The sequence below is a fragment of the Corella eumyota genome, chromosome 2 (assembly GCF_963082875.1).
Source record: "Corella eumyota chromosome 2, kaCorEumy4.1, whole genome shotgun sequence".
Lineage (NCBI taxonomy): Eukaryota > Metazoa > Chordata > Ascidiacea > Phlebobranchia > Corellidae > Corella > Corella eumyota.
Genome location: NC_137491.1, coordinates 11820675 through 11838689, shown reverse-complemented (window position 1 = coordinate 11838689; position 18015 = coordinate 11820675). Strand labels below are relative to the sequence as shown.

Below are 18015 nucleotides of genomic sequence, written 5' to 3'. Positions count from 1 at the left end.
AATATATAAAAAAGTGACTTGTGGTACTAAAGTATAAAAGCCCATTGTGGTTTAAGTACGATTAGTAAAAGTGTAAATGTTTCAACTTAATCAAACAAAGCCAATCCTACAGTTTTAATTTATTGACTGAATCAAATTCAACAACTGCCAAACATGCCACTGCAGTCATCTACAAACAATTTTACTAGTAATCTTGCGACACCTTTAAGTTTGGATTTATTTCTGTCTGTTGTAAAAGCTACATATTTAACAATAACACTTATGTTTAGGCTTATTAGTTACTACAACAAAAAAATTCCATCACCTAACAATTTACTTATCCTTATTGTGAAAAGGTTGACTTCACGATCTAAACATAGCATAACATCAGTTACCTGGACTAAGCCTTGAGTTGCCTTTTTCAGTTTAAGATATAAAAGAATTGTAATAGCCTGATAATTAAGCCACTAATTAGGCAATAGATTAGCAGAAGATTATACTGTTTAAAGTGCCTTACTCAAGGGCGCTACAGCGTAAGAGTATTGGGGATAGAACCCAGGACCTCATGTAGTAAGCCAAGTGTTACGACCATCAGACCACAACACATTGTTGGCAAATTATTGCCCGATTACTTTTTTACCACAATAAATGTAAAAGATAAATTTTATAAAATAAATAATTAATTTTTTTACTTTCAAAGAGTTATATTACAAGATCAAAACGGAAAATTTTTTATCGAAGTAGCGTTTATTACCCTAACAAAGCATTTACTTTATCATTAATTCTTAGTAATATAACGTAAAACGTGCTATTAATCTTTATCATGTTAATAACACCGCACAATGTCACACTACGGAAAACACAGAAGCCTGCGTTATAGGTTTAATAGAATAATTAAACATTAATCTAACAGGACAGTTATATATCGGAAATGGAAATAAAATAAAAAATTCGCGTTAGATGCAAATTTTTTAAAAAGCGTTGCAGTGTTGTTAAAGCAATTAACCAACTGTGAGATATCTACTTTCTGGGGCGAGCGAAAACATGACAGAAGATATAAACACATCTGTGCCAGAAGAGGCAGAAATAAACAAAACTGTTGTGAAACGGTAAATAAATTTATTCGAACCGAGTCATTTTTTTAAAGTCATTTTTTAAAAAATTAACAACTAAGGGAAATTATGCAATTAGTTTTAACATGATATTGTTGCATACGTACCCAATTGATTTTAACAGCTTAATCAAAGGTTTTATTTAAAGATTTTAATGTTTAAGTGAGTCATGGTCAAATTCTCGCGAGTTTGTATTAGCGATGGTCGGTTATTCGGTTGGTTTAGGAACAGTTTGGAGATTTCCCTACCTTTGTTATAGCAACGGCGGCGGTAACCAAGTTTAAAATTCGTTTGAAATTTGATAAAACTAATACTCGACCTACCTGACCTTTAAAAAAATCGTACTAATATGATTTTTGTTTAGGTGCATTTTTAATTCCGTACATATTAGTTGCTATTTTTGCTGGCGTTCCGTTATATTTTTTGGAGATTTCTCTGGGACAGTATACACAAAAAAGTGCTATTAATATTTGGTCCATTATTCCTGCAATGAAAGTATGTGTAAGGTTTATAAACATAAATGAATATGAATCTAGTAGTCCAAACCTGTTCATTCTAGTTAATTTTTTAAACTCATATATCCATATCGTTATTTGTGAACAATATGGTATACATTATTATGGTTCGAAATCTTAGATTTCGAAACATATTGTTATTGTCATTATATTTATTATTATGGTTCGAAATCTTAGATTTCGAAACATATTGTTATTGTCATTATATTTATTATGGTTCGAAATCTTAGATTTCGAAACATATTGTTATTGTCCGTATATTTATTATTATTTTTATTTTTATTCTTACTAATCCGAATTTTGAAATCGAATAACTTTTGTTCTTTAAAACTAAAAGTTCTAAATTTTTAGTATGTTTGTTATTATCCCAACGAATCGCAAACCTCCTATTTACAACTTTTAATTATCACTAATTACTAATTAATATATTTTATTATTAAAATTAAAAGATTAAATTTTCTGAAATTTTAATATGTTGCTGGTATTATTATTTTGTATGTTGCTATTTAAAATGAAGATTTAACTCTAGCTAAATATCGTTTAATCATTATTTTAGTTTTTTTATAAAATAACGAATCAGTGTGAGTTTAACGCTTGAATAATTTAATAGCGTTCTGGTCGCCGTCAAAAATCGTTCTTTTCGCTGTCTATTAAAGTAAAAAATATTAGTTGAAAATTTAAGTAAAATGTTAAAATATAAGTAAAAAATGTGTAAAATTTTTGTTTTAATTGTTTTGTTATTATTATATTTTATTATTATTTTTATTCTTACTAATCCGAATTTTGAAATCGAATAACTTTTGTTTTTGTGTATATAAATTTTTAAAATTTTAGTATGTTGTTTATTATCATATCGTGTTTCAATCCTCCTATTTTAATAAATTAAATATTATTAATTAGTAATTAATAGGTGTTTGTTTATTAAAATTTAGAGATCGTTATTAAGCTTTCAAATTTTGGTCAGTTATATATCATAATATTAATAACTCGAAAATGGATTAAAAATTTAATTTTTGTTTGTTTATTATATTAAAATTCTTGTTTGTTTATTAAAAATAAAAGTTTGATATTAGGCATTTAAAATTTAATATAATGTATTTTATAATATTTGTAATAAAATACTTGTTTAAAAAATAATTTTTGGTTGTTTATTTTATTTAAATGCTTGTTTATTTATTAAAAATCAAAAATCAATTTTAGGAATTTAAAATTTAGTATAATGTATATCCTGATATTAACAACATAAAACTGGGTTGAAAAATTAATTTTATTTGTACAATATATTTAAATGCTTGTTTGTTTATTAAAAATCAAAGATATATAATATTCTTAGTTAAGGTGTATGCATATTTTTTTTTATTTCTAAAAATTTTTGCTAAAAATAATTAAATAATTTCGAACCATATTTTATTTTTCAAATAAATCTAGTTTTTATTTTTGTTCTTACTAATCCGAATTTTGAAATCGAATAACTTTTGTTCTTTAAAACTAAAAGTTCTAAATTTTTAGTATGTTTGTTATTATCCCAACGAATCGCAAACCTCCTATTTACAACTTTTAATTATCACTAATTACTAATTAATATATTTTATTATTAAAATTAAAAGATTAAATTTTCTGAAATTTTAATATGTTGCTGGTATTATTATTTTGTATGTTGCTATTTAAAATGAAGATTTAACTCTAGCTAAATATCGTTTAATCATTATTTTAGTTTTTTTATAAAATAACGAATCAGTGTGAGTTTAACGCTTGAATAATTTAATAGCGTTCTGGTCGCCGTCAAAAATCGTTCTTTTCGCTGTCCATTAAAGTAAAAAATATTAGTTGAAAATTTAAGTAAAATGTTAAAATATAAGTAAAAAATGTGTAAAATTTTTGTTTTAATTGTTTTGTTATTATTATATTTTATTATTATTTTTATTCTTACTAATCCGAATTTTGAAATCGAATAACTTTTGTTTTTGTGTATATAAATTTTTAAAATTTTAGTATGTTGTTTATTATCATATCGTGTTTCAATCCTCCTATTTTAATAAATTAAATATTATTAATTAGTAATTAATAGGTGTTTGTTTATTAAAATTTAGAGATCGTTATTAAGTTTTCAAATTTTGGTCAGTTATATATCATAATATTAATAACTCGAAAATGGATTAAAAATTTAATTTTTGTTTGTTTATTATATTAAAATTCTTGTTTGTTTATTAAAAATAAAAGTTTGATATTAGGCATTTAAAATTTAATATAATGTATTTTATAATATTTGTAATAAAATACTTGTTTAAAAAATAATTTTTGGTTGTTTATTTTATTTAAATGCTTGTTTATTTATTAAAAATCAAAAATCAATTTTAGGTATTTAAAATTTAGTATAATGTATATCCTGATATTAACAACATAAAACTGGGTTGAAAAATTAATTTTATTTGTACAATATATTTAAATGCTTGTTTGTTTATTAAAAATCAAAGATATATAATATTCTTAGTTAAGGTGTATGCATATTTTTTTTTATTTCTAAAAATTTTTGCTAAAAATAATTAAATAATTTCGAACCATATTTTATTTTTCAAATAAATCTAGTTGTTTTTATTCTTATTTGACAAATTTTGAAAGACGATAACTTTTGTTCTTTAAAAGTAAAAGTTCTAAATTTTTAGTATGTTTATTATTATCCCAACGAATCGCAAACCTCCTATTTACGACATTTAAATGTCACTAATTACTAATTAATATATTTTATTATTAAAATTTAAAGATTAAATTTGCTGAAATTTTAATATGTTGTTGGCATTATTATTTTGTATGTTGCTATTTAAAGTGAAGATTTAACTCTAGCTAAATATCGTTTAATCATTATTTTAGTTTTTTTTATAAAATAACGAATCAGTGTGAATTTAACGCTTGAATAATTTAATAGCGTTCTGGTCGCCGTCAAAAATCGTCCTTTTCGCTGTCTATTAAAGTAAAAAATATTGGTTGAAAATTTAAGTAAAATGTTAAAGTATAAGTCAAAAATGTGTAAAAATTTTTTTTTAATTATTTTGTTATTATTATATTTTAATACTAGTTTGATTACTAAAAAATTACGATAGGTATTTTGCTTTTAAATTTAGTTATTTTTCTATTACAATATCATTGAATGCGTGTTCGTTTGTTAAAATTAGGTTTAAATATAAAAAAGTTCATATTTAAATTATATTTATAAAAAAGAATCAAACAATTTCGAACCATATTTTATTTATCAAATAAATCTAGTTGTTTTTATTCTTATTTGAGGAATTTTGAAAGACGATAACTTTTGTTCTTTAAAAGTAAAGGTTCTAAATTTTTAGTATGTTTGTTATTATCCCAACGAATCGCAAACCTCCTATTTACGACATTTAAATGTTACTAATTACTAATTAATATATTTTATTATTAAAATTTAAAGATTAAATTTTCTGAAATTTTAATATGTTGTAGGTATTATTATTTTGTATGTTGCTATTTAAAATGAAGTTTTAACTCTAGCTAAATATCGTTTAATCAATATTTAAGTTTTTTTATAAAATAATGAATCAGTGTGAGTTTAACGCTTGAATAATTTAATACCGTTCTGGTCGCCGTCAAAAATCGTCTTTTTTGCTGTCCATTAAAGTAAAAAAAATTGGTTAAAAATTTAAGTAAAATGTTAAAGTATAAGTCAAAAATGTGTAAATTTTTTTTTTTAATTGTTTTTTTATTATTATATATTAATACTCGTTTGATTACCAAAAATTAAGATCGGTATTTTGCTTTTAAATTTAGTTTACTTTTCTTTTACAATATCAAATATAAAATTTTATAATTTAATTAATAAACCTACTAAATAAATTATATTTATAAAAAAGAATCAAACGATTTCGAACCATATTTTATTTATCAAATAAATCTAGTATTTATTATTATGGTTCGAAATCTTAGATTTCGAAACATATTGTTATTGTCAGTGTATTTATTATTATTATTATTATTGTTTTTATTCTTTCTAGTCAGAATTTTGAAAGACGATAACTTTTGTTCTTTAAATCTAAAAGTTCTAAATTTTTAGTATGTTTGTTATTATCCCAACGAATCGCAAACCTCCTATTTACGACATTTAATTATCACTAATTACTAATTAATATATTTTATTATTAAAATTTAAATGTTAAGTTTTCTGAAATTTTAATATGTTGTTGCTATTATTATTATTATTTTGTATGTTGCTGTTTAAAATAAATATTTAACTTTAGCTAATTATCGTTTAATTAATTTGGGTTTATTTATAAAATAATGGATCAGAGTGAGTTTAACGCTTGAATGATTTAATAGCGTTCTGGTCGCCGTCAAATATCGTCTTTTTCGCTGTCTGAGTTGAAGTAAAAAGTATTGGTTGAAAGTATAAGTAAAATATGAAAATCTAAGTTAAATGTGTGTAAAAGTTTCTACTCAAAAACGGTATAAAAATTAATTTTTGGTTGTTTATAATAAATATTAATTGCTTGTTTTTTATTAAAAATCAAATCAATATTTGGTTGTTACATTTTTATTGATTTAAAATCATGATACAAATGGTAAATTTTATAAAATCTCCATAATATTGTGCAAAGAACATTTATTCGATAATTATATTATAAAGTTTAATACATAAATTGGAATTTTGTGTTGGTTTAATGAATTTTTATCGCGTTGGTTATGCTTTATTTTTTCTTTGTTTAATAAGTTTTATCTTTTCTTATTTTTAGGGTCGCGGGACTGGACTAGTTTTATTTCTATTGTTCTAGTTGTTTTTATTCTTATTTGACGAATTTTGAAAGACGATAACTTTTGTTCTTTAAAACTAAAAGTTCTGAATTTTTAGTATGTTTGTTATTATCCCAACGAATCGCAAACCTCCTATTAACGACATTTAATTATCACTAATTACTAATTAATATATTTTATTATTAAAATTTAAAGATTAAATTTGCTGAAATTTTAATATGTTGTTGGTATTATTATTTTGTATGTTGCTATTTAAAATGAAGATTTAACTCTAGCTAAATATCGTTTAATCATTATTTTTGTTTTTTATAAAATAATGAATCAGTGTGAGTTTAACGCTTGAATAATTTAATAGCGTTCTGGTCGCCGTCAAAAATCGTCCTTTTCGCTGTCCATTAAAGTAAAAAATATTGGTTGAAAATTTAAGTAAAATGTTAAAATATAAGTAAAAAATGTGTAAAATTTTTGTTTTAATTGTTTTGTTATTATTATATTTTAATACTTGTTTGATTACTAAAAAATTAAGATCGGTATTTTGCTTTTAAATTTAGTTTACTTTTATATTACAATATCAATAAGTGCGTGTTCGCTTGTTAAAATTAGGTTTAAATATACAAAAGTTTATATTTAAATTTATAATTTAATTAATAAACCTACTAAATAAATTATATTTATAAAAAAGAATCAAATAATTTCGAACCATATTTTATTTATCAAATAAATCTAGTATTTATTATTATTATTGTTTTTATTCTTATTTGACGAATTTTGAAAGACGATAACTTTTGTTCTTTAAAACTAAAAGTTCTAAATTTTTAGTATGTTTGTTATTATCCCAACGAATCGCAAACCTCCTATTCACGACATTTAATTATCACTAATTACTAATTAATATATTTTATTATTAAAATTTAAAGATTAAATTTTCTGAAATTTTAATATGTTGTTGGTATTATTATTTTGTATGTTGCTATTTAAAATGAAGATTTAACTCTAGCTAAATATCGTTTAATCATTATTTTTGTTTTTTTATAAAATATTGAATCAGTGTGAGTTTAACGCTTGAATAATTTAATAGCGTTCTGGTCGCCGTCAAAAATCGTCCTTTTCGCTGTCCATTAAAGTAAAAAATATTGGTTGAAAATTTAAGTAAAATGTTAAAATATAAGTAAAAAATGTGTAAAATTTTTGTTTTAATTGTTTTGTTATTATTATATTTTAATACTTGTTTGTTTACTAAAAAATTAAGATCGGTATTTTGCTTTTAAATTTAGTTTACTTTTATATTACAATATCAATGAGTGCGTGTTCGCTTGTTAAAATTAGGTTTAAATATAAAAAAGTTCATATTTAAATTTATAATTTAATTAATAAACCTACTAAATAAATTATATTTATAAAAAAGAATCAAACAATTTCGAACCATATTTTATTTATCAAATAAATCTAGTTATTATTTTTATTCTTTCTAGTCCCAATTTTGAAAGAAGATATCATTAGTTCCTTAGAATTTAAAAATCTGAAATTTTAGTATGTTGTTTATTATCAGATTATGTTTTCATTCTCCCATTTACAACATTTAATTATAACTAATTACTAATTAATAAGTGTTGATTTATTAAAATTTAAAGGTTGTTATTAATTTTTTAAATCTTGGTCAATTGTATATCATGATATTGGTAACTCAAAAATGAATTAAAATTTTTATTTTTATCACTAATTACTAATTAATAGGTGTTTATTTATTATAATTTAAAGGTTGTTATTAACTTTTTAAATCTTGGTCAATTGTATATCATGATATTAGTAACTCAAAAACGAATTAAAATTTTAATTTTTATCACTAATTACTAATTAATAGGTGTTTGTTTATTAAAATTTAAGGGTTGTTATTAATTTTTTAAATCTTGGTCAATTGTATATCATGATATTACTAACTCAAAAATAAATTAAAATTAAAATTTTCATCACTAATTACTAATTAATGGGTGTTTGTTTATTCAAATTTAAAGATTGATAATTAGGTTTTTAAATTTTGGTCGGTTATATCTTATTATATTTAAAATTTGAAGATAATTAAAAAATAATTCTTGTTTGTTTGTTATATTAAATGCTAGTTTGTTAATTAAAAATCAAAAGTATGTAATATTCTTAGTTAATGTTTATGCACATATTTTTTATTTATAAAATTTTATGTTAAAAATAATCAAATAATTTTGAACCATATTTTATTATGGTTCGAAATCTTAGATTTCGAAACATATTGTTATTGTCCGTATATTTATTATTATTTTTATTTTTATTCTTACTAATCCGAATTTTGAAATCGAATAACTTTTGATTTTGTGTATAACTTTGATTAAAATTTTAGTATGTTGAATAACTTTGATTAAAATTTTAGTATGTTGTTTATTATCATATTGTGTTTCAATCCTCCTATTTTGATAATTTAAATATTATTAATTAGTAATTAATAGGTGTTTGTTTATTAAAATTTAGAGATCGTTATTAAGTTTTCAAATTTTGGTCAGTTATATATCATAATATTAATAACTCGAAAATGGATTAAAAATTTAATTTTTGTTTGTTTATTATATTTAAATTCTTGTTTGTTTATTGAAAATTAAAGTTTGATATTAAGCATTTAAAATTTAATATAATGTATTTTATGATATTAGTAATTAAAATACATGTTTAAAAAATAATTTTTGTTTGTTTATTTTATTTAAATGCTTGTTTATTTATTAAAAATCAAAAATCAATTTTGGGAATTTAAAATTTAATAAAATGTATATCTTGATATTAACAACATAAAACTGGGTTAAAAAATTAATTTTATTTGTATAATATATATAAATGCTTGTTTGTTTATTAAAAATCAAAGATATGTAAAATTCTTAGTTAAGGTGTAATTATTTTTTTTTTATAAAATAACGAATCAGTGTGAGTTTAACGCTTGAATAATTTAATAGCGTTCTGGTCGCCGTCAAAAATCGTCCTTTTCGCTGTCCATTAAAGTAAAATATATTGGTTGAAAATTTAAGTAAAATGTTAAAGTATAAGTAAAAAATGTGTAAATTTTTTTTTAATTGTTTTGTTATTATTATATTTTAATACTCGTTTGATTACCAAAAATTAAGATCGGTATTTTGCTTTTAAATTTAGTTTACTTTTATATTACAATATCAATGAATGCGTGTTCGTTTGTTAAAATTAGGTTTAAATTAAAAAAAAGTTAATATTTAAATTTATAATTTATTTAATAAACCTACTAAATAAATTATATTTATAAAAAAAATCAGACGATTTCGAACCATATTTTATTTATCGAATAAATCTAGTTATATTTATTATTATTATGGTTCGAAATCTTAGATTTCGAAACATATTGTTATTGTCATTATGGTTCGAAATCTTAGATTTTGAAACATATTGTTATTGTCATTATATTTATTATGGTTCGAAATCTTAGATTTCGAAACATATTGTTATTGTCATTATATTTATTATTATGGTTCGAAATCTTAGATTTCGAAACATATTGTTATTGTCAGTGTATTTATTATGGTTCGAAATCTTAGATTTCGAAACATATTGTTATTGTCATTATATTTATTATTATTATTATTATGGTTCGAAATCTTAGATTTCGAAACATATTGTTATTGTCAGTGTATTTATTATTATTATTATTATTGTTTTTATTCTTTCTAGTCAGAATTTTGAAAGACGATAACTTTTGTTCTTTAAATCTAAAAGTTCTAAATTTTTAGTATGTTTGTTATTATCCCAACGAATCGCAAACCTCCTATTTACGACATTTAATTATCACTAATTACTAATTAATATATTTTATTATTAAAATTTAAATGTTAAGTTTTCTGAAATTTTAATATGTTGTTGCTATTATTATTATTATTTTGTATGTTGCTGTTTAAAATAAATATTTAACTTTAGCTAATTATCGTTTAATTAATTTGGGTTTATTTATAAAATAATGGATCAGAGTGAGTTTAACGCTTGAATGATTTAATAGCGTTCTGGTCGCCGTCAAATATCGTCTTTTTCGCTGTCTGAGTTGAAGTAAAAAGTATTGGTTGAAAGTATAAGTAAAATATGAAAATCTAAGTTAAATGTGTGTAAAAGTTTCTACTCAAAAACGGTATAAAAATTAATTTTTGGTTGTTTATAATAAATATTAATTGCTTGTTTTTTATTAAAAATCAAATCAATATTTGGTTGTTACATTTTTATTGATTTAAAATCATGATACAAATGGTAAATTTTATAAAATCTCCATAATATTGTGCAAAGAACATTTATTCGATAATTATATTATAAAGTTTAATACATAAATTGGAATTTTGTGTTGGTTTAATGAATTTTTATCGCGTTGGTTATGCTTTATTTTTTCTTTGTTTAATAAGTTTTATCTTTTCTTATTTTTAGGGTCGCGGGACTGGACTAGTTTTATTATGGTTCGAAATCTTAGATTTCGAAACATATTGTTATTGTCAGTGTATTTATTATTATTATTATTATTGTTTTTATTCTTTCTAGTCAGAATTTTGAAAGACGATAACTTTTGTTCTTTAAATCTAAAAGTTCTAAATTTTTAGTATGTTTGTTATTATCCCAACGAATCGCAAACCTCCTATTTACGACATTTAATTATCACTAATTACTAATTAATATATTTTATTATTAAAATTTAAATGTTAAATTTTCTGAAATTTTAATATGTTGTTGCTATTATTATTATTATTTTGTATGTTGCTGTTTAAAATAAATATTTAACTTTAGCTAATTATCGTTTAATTATTTTGGGTTTATTTATAAAATAATGGATCAGAGTGAGTTTAACGCTTGAATGATTTAATAGCGTTCTGGTCGCCGTCAAATATCGTCTTTTTCGCTGTCTGAGTTGAAGTAAAAAGTATTGGTTGAAAGTATAAGTAAAATATAAAAATCTAAGTTAAATGTGTGTAAAAGTTTCTACTCAAAAACGGTATAAAAATTAATTTTTGGTTGTTTATAATAAATATTAATTGCTTGTTTTTTATTAAAAATCAAATCAATATTTGGTTGTTACATTTTTATTGATTTAAAATCATGATACAAATGATAAATTTTATAAAATCTCTATAATATTGTGTAAAGAACATTTATTCGATAATTATATTATAAAGTTTAATACATAAATTGGAATTTTGTGTTGGTTTAATGAATTTTTATCGCGTTGGTTATGCTCTATTTTTTCTTTGTTTAATAAGTTTTATCTTTTCTTATTTTTAGGGTCGCGGGACTGGACTAGTTTTATTTCTATTGTTCTAGGGTCTAACTTAATTTTAAGGTCGCGGGTCTGGACTAGTTTTATTTCCATTGTTCTAGTTATTATTGTTTTTATTCTTATTTGACAAATTTTGAAAGACGATAACTTTTGTTCTTTAAAACTAAAAGTTCTAAATTTTTAGTATGTTTGTTATTATCCCAACGAATCGCAAACCTCGTATTAACGACATTTAAATGTCACTAATTACTAATTAATATATTTTATTATTAAAATTTAAAGATTAAATTTGCTGAAATTTTAATATGTTGTTGGTATTATTATTTTGTATGTTGCTATTTAAAATGAAGATTTAACTCTAGCTAAATATCGTTTAATCATTATTTTAGTTTTTTTATAAAATAACGAATCAGTCTGAGTTTAACGCTTGAATAACTTAATAGCGTTCTGGTCGCCGTCAAAAATCGTCCTTTTCGCTGTCCATTAAAGTAAAAAATATTGGTTGAAAATTTAAGTAAAATGTTAAAATATAAGTAAACAATGCGTAAAATTTTCGTTTTAATTGTTTTGTTATTATTATATTTTAATACTTGTTTGATTACTAAAAAATTAAGATCGGTACTTTGCTTTTAAATTTAGTTTACTTTTATATTACAATATCAATGAGTGCGTGTTCGTTTGTTAAAATTAGGTTTAAATATAAAAAAGTTCATATTTAAATTTATAATTTAATTAATAAACCTACTAAATAAATTATATTTATAAAAAAAATCAAACAATTTCGAACCATATTTTATTTATCAAATAAATCTAGTTTCTATTGTTCTAGGGTCTAACTTAATTTTAAGGTCGCGGGTCTGGACTAGTTTTATTTCTATTGTTCTAGTATTTAAATTTATAATTTATTTAATAAACCTACTAAATAAATTATATTTATAAAAAGAATCAAACGATTTCGAACCATATTTTATTTATCAAATAAATCTAGTTACTATTGTTTTTATTCTTATTTGACGAATTTTGAAAGACGATAACTTTTGTTCTTTAAAACTAAAAGTTCTAAATTTTTAGTATGTTTGTTATTATCCCAACGAATCGCAAACCTCCTATTAACGACATTTAATTATCACTAATTACTAATTAATATATTTTATTATTAAAATTTAAAGATTAAATTTGCTGAAATTTTAATATGTTGTTGGTATTATTATTTTGTATGTTGCTATTTAAAATGAAGATTTAACTCTAGCTAAATATTGTTTAATCATTATTTTTGTTTTTTTATAAAATAATGAATCAGTGTGAGTTTAACGCTTCAATAATTTAATAGCGTTCTGGTCGCCGTCAAAAATCGTCCTTTTCGCTGTCCATTAAAGTAAAAAATATTGGTTGAAAATTTAAGTAAAATGTTAAAATATAAGTAAAAAATGTGTAAAATTTTTGTTTCAATTGTTTTGTTATTATTATATTTTAATACTTGTTTGATTACTAAAAATTAAGATCGGTATTTTGCTTTTAAATTTAGTTTACTTTTATATTACAATATCAATGAGTGCGTGTTCGCTTTTTAAAATTAGGTTTAAATATAAAAAAGTTTATATTTAAATTTATAAATTAATTAATAAACCTACTAAATAAATTATATTTATAAAAAAGAATCAAACAATTTCGAACCATATTTTATTTATCAAATAAATCTAGTTATTTAAATTTTTCAGGGAATAGGATATGGTTGCAGTGTATTGATAATAATGGCTAATATATATTATGGGCTGATACTGGCATGGTCTATTTTGTATTTAGTGCATAGTTGCATGCCTGGAGATTTTCCTTGGACTACATGTGGTTAGTACTAAACTAAATGTATAAAAAAATGTTTTTTCTATATAAGATATACCTGTTTAGGTAATTGGTGGAATTCCGCTAATTGTGTATCACCTTTTGAGGCTTACAAATCAATGGATTTATTAGGAAATGTTTCTTCAAATATGTCATTTAACCAAAATACCACTACTGCTACAACGGAATTTTGGAGGTATAGGCTGTGTTTGTATTCATTATCAGATATTTCTTTAATTTAATTAAACTTTTTTATTTTTAAGGAATTATATTCTGCGACAATCCTCGGGAATAGATGACATAGGAAATATAACAAATTGGCCGATTGTCGTCTGTTCGTTGGTTTCGTGGGTTGTTGTGTATGGTTGTATTTTCAAGGGAACAAGATCAAGTGGAAAGGTTAGATTTTTAACTTAAAAAGAAAACACTCAGTAGTTACTTTGTTTTAAATTATACTACAAAGGTTGTTTACGTGACAGCTACAATTCCTTACATTATGTTGTTTATTCTGTTCGTGAGAGGTGTAACACTGGAGGGCGCTGGAGATGGAATTAAATATTTTTTAATGCCTAACTTTACAAAACTAGCAGATTCAAAAGTAAGTTGCAAATTTTATGAACTTTATTTAAATCGGAAAATGAATGTTGTTCCCTTACTAATTGTGGTGTTGGCAAAGAACGATTTTTACACTAAAAGTTAAATTTTATAAGCTGTACATATATCGGTTTAATTCAGGTATGGGTCGACGCTGGGAGTCAAATCTTTTATTCCTACGGAATATGTTTTACAGTACTCATTTCGTTTTCCAGTTATAACAGTTTTCACAATAACTGTTACAGGTAAGACCTTATTAAATGGAAGGAAATGTACACAAATGCTCAAAGCCCTGTAAAGTATTTTCTTTACGTTTTTCTTAGGCAATCCATTTTTCTGGCAAGTACCTGTAGCTTAACGTCAATATTTGCATCTTTTGTAATTTTTTGTATCCTTGGACATATGTCTGTCGTTCAATCAAAAGACATTAGCGAAGTCGCCAGCGAAGGTGAATAAACTATTCTAAAATAAGGTGATAAACTGTAAACCATTTTAATAAATCTAATTAAAAAACAAATTTAAATTTATATGTAACTTGGACAGCTATCATAGGTGCTTGGACAGCTATCATAGGCCTATAAAATCTAATTAAAATGTTTCTAAGGTAATGTTAATATTTAATATGATTTCAGGACCTGGATTGGTGTTTATCGTATATCCAGTAGGACTCTCGCTTTTGCCTATTCCAAGATTATGGTTGATTTTATTCTTTATCACGCTATTCATGGTCGGTGTGGACACGCAGGTATAAAACTAAATAAATATTATACTACAAAGTCTAGGTTCACACTTTCTGCATTTTAAAGTTTCCTTGTTCTTTTTTAATACAAATAAAATTAATTCGGTGTTCTATTTAAATGTCGTGACGTTATTATTTTACCTTGTATTGATAGGTTTTGTTTTTCATAAAAAAAGACCACATAACTGAACAGACCACGTAACTGAATAATTGAAACTTTTTTCTTTTTAGTTTTCTGGCGTTGAAGCTTCAGTAACGACAGTCATTGATTTGTGGCCACACTTGATCAAAACAAAATACGGAAGGGAAAAGGTTACAGCTGTTGTGAGCTGCATATTTATTATACTGGGCATCCCGCTACTAACTGACGTAAGAACAAACTAACGTCATCAGAAAAGAAACTCTACTTAAAAATACAGGCTACATATTAAAATAATACTTTAATGTCTAATTTAAGGTGTATTTCTTTAGGGCGGAATATACGTGTTCGAGCTATTTAACTTGTATGGAGCAAGTGGTATAGCGCTACTGTGGATGACATTTTTTCAATCAATCGCGGTTGGTTACTTCTATGGGGTAGATCGATTTTATGATGAAGTTAAGATGATGATTGGGTATTATCCCACCCCGTACTTTAAGTTGTGCTACCGCTACTTCTCCCCAGTTATTTGCTTGGTAAGTGTAGGGCGCAATTTAAAAGGAGAAAACGATTTGTATAAAAAGAAGAATAAAAACTTTGTCATAGAAACACAAACTTCCAAAAGTAACGTAGCTCATAAGCTCAATTCTCTATTATTTTGTTGGTAGTTTATATTCGTGTTTTACTGCGTTACATACTCGCCAATAACACTAAACAATTACGTTTACCCTACTTGGGCGAACGGTGTTGGTTGGTTATTATCACTTACATCAATGGTGTGTGTTCCAGGATTTTTCTTCCATGCCATGATAACAAGCAAGGGAAGTTTTAGGGAGGTAAATACTTGATACCAAATTTAAATTTTATGCAAATTGTTAAAAACACCTTGAATGTAAAGCCTAATAGTATCACATTATTTTAACCTGAAAAAACACTTAAACTCTGGACAATTTAACTCAAACCCCAAATCTTGTTTTTGTTAAAATAAACAAACAAGGAAAAGGTGCTTGTTAGGTTAATTTGTTTGCCAATTTTATTTTTAGCGTTTGACCAAAATCTTTAAAGTTAAAGACTGGCCGCATGCAGTACAAAACAAAGACTATAAAGCGATAGAAAAAAACATCTTGAATGGGAATACCGCAGTCTAACATTCATTTACACTTTCTACAAAAACTGGAAACAAGTTGCCTTGGTTTCAGCAATGCATTTTACATTACAAACAATTTAATTTTACTACATCATTTTTTCCTATTAGACCAGCAAGCTGACAATGCAACACAAACGCCTACTTTTTATGAAGGGTTACTATGCCTACACACTTATATAAATTTTATATAAATTTTTTCATTTATATAAATTTTACCTCTATGTAATATTTAACCTCTAAAATGTACCTGTAATTGTTATGCGTAATACAAGGAAAACTGCTTACACGAAAAACAAATTTCAGGATTTTGGTTCTATGAAAAAATATATTCAGCCAACAACTGAAAAAAATACATTTTTATTGGAAAAATTAGACATAATTATAATTAAAGCAATACTATTACTAACAATTACGGTTTACAATAATAGCACAAAAAGCGACTGCACGTCAAAATTATTATTATGTTAACCAATTTTTTATCTTAAAACTAATCAGCAAATAGTTAATTTATTAAAACAATTCGCACTACAGCACAAGAAAAAATAAAAGTTACTGTTAAAGGCTGCACGCACAAGTGAAAAAAGTATATGTCAAAAATCACGTGACTTTATATATTCGGGAACTAAAATCACGGAAAAACAGTAAAACGTAAATGCTTAACAGCAACCGAAAAATTTCTAATTTTTGAATTAAAAAAATAAATTAATGTCAATAAGTCAGTATTTGGTAAAATAATTATTGCCTTAATTTTTTAGCATTCAAAGTTAGGCGCTTATCACTACGTTATATTATTGCCATAACAATCTTTGATTACCATAACATAGATGGTTGTATTGCTAAAACGGACGATGCACAAAAACAAATATATGACACAACTACAGGTTCAAAATATCTTGACAACAGTAATGAAATAGAATGACATAAAAATTAATAGTACTATCGACGACATAAAATTAAAAGGGCGTTTGCACAGAACGATTTTTTTATAATTTACAACATAATGTACCACAAACATGCTAAAAAATTTGAAACTTGACTAAGCAAAAATTTAATTTCAACAGATTAAAATACAAATTACTTTATTATATTTAATTAAAAGCAAGGTAATTATATTCATGACATATGCAGACAATAAATTATCATTATGCTACCTCCTATCACATTACACGTTAATAACGCCGTTCAAAAACCCAATTTTTAGTCGTAAATAATTGATAAATTATTATTCTCGCCAAGCCTTTTAAAAACAAACACTATGCCACGTGATATAGGTGATGCTGGAAAATTTAAAAAATTAAATCACGAAAAAACATTGATTTTAAAATTGTATCGCCGTACATTAATTATTAAGGTTAGTTTCTATTTAGAACAACAGTTGAAATCGCCAGAAAAAACAACAGACGACACTAGAATTGAAAGTTTAAATATTTTTGTGGTTTTAAGAAAAACGCCAAATTTTTCCGTATTTTAATTCAAATATTAAAACAATGTAGGTTCTTAATGTTTGAAATGGTTTTGGTTTTTAAATACGCCATACGATATTGATATACATCATAAAAAAACCAGGAACTCTATAGCCTAGTAGATTAACTTACTATCGAACAGGAAGTCGCGCGTTCAATTATTTACCAAGGTTGTTGCCCTAAGCAAACGTAGTTAACATGCTCCCGTGTTTATCTTATGACGCAATAATGCCGTTGACATACACTTAAAAATGTATGTAACGAATTAAAAGTTTATCATTTTATAACGAATATCCATGATTGAAATTGAAAGCCCTATGTTAAAAATGAAAGTAAATCATTACTTGACCCCTATTTACTGTACATACTAAAAGGTGCATGGTTCTTAACAGTAGTTTGTTTCTATTGATGTTTTTATTCCCAGTAGG

General features: G+C 23.8%; 1 protein-coding gene across 1 annotated transcript; it reads left to right on the top strand.

The window, feature by feature from the left end:
- Positions 1 to 1023: 1023 nt before the first annotated feature.
- Positions 1024 to 16125, top strand: LOC145742404 (sodium- and chloride-dependent creatine transporter 1-like). The gene is made up of 14 exons (XM_082560184.1): positions 1024 to 1088; positions 1255 to 1361; positions 1456 to 1586; positions 13385 to 13511; positions 13572 to 13701; positions 13769 to 13904; positions 13969 to 14103; positions 14241 to 14344; positions 14423 to 14547; positions 14732 to 14844; positions 15070 to 15207; positions 15310 to 15513; positions 15646 to 15813; positions 16021 to 16125. The coding sequence occupies exons 1-14, from the start codon at positions 1024 to 1026 to the stop codon at positions 16123 to 16125; spliced, it is 1788 nt and encodes a 595-aa protein (XP_082416310.1).
- The last annotated feature ends 1890 nt before the right edge of the window (positions 16126 to 18015 follow it).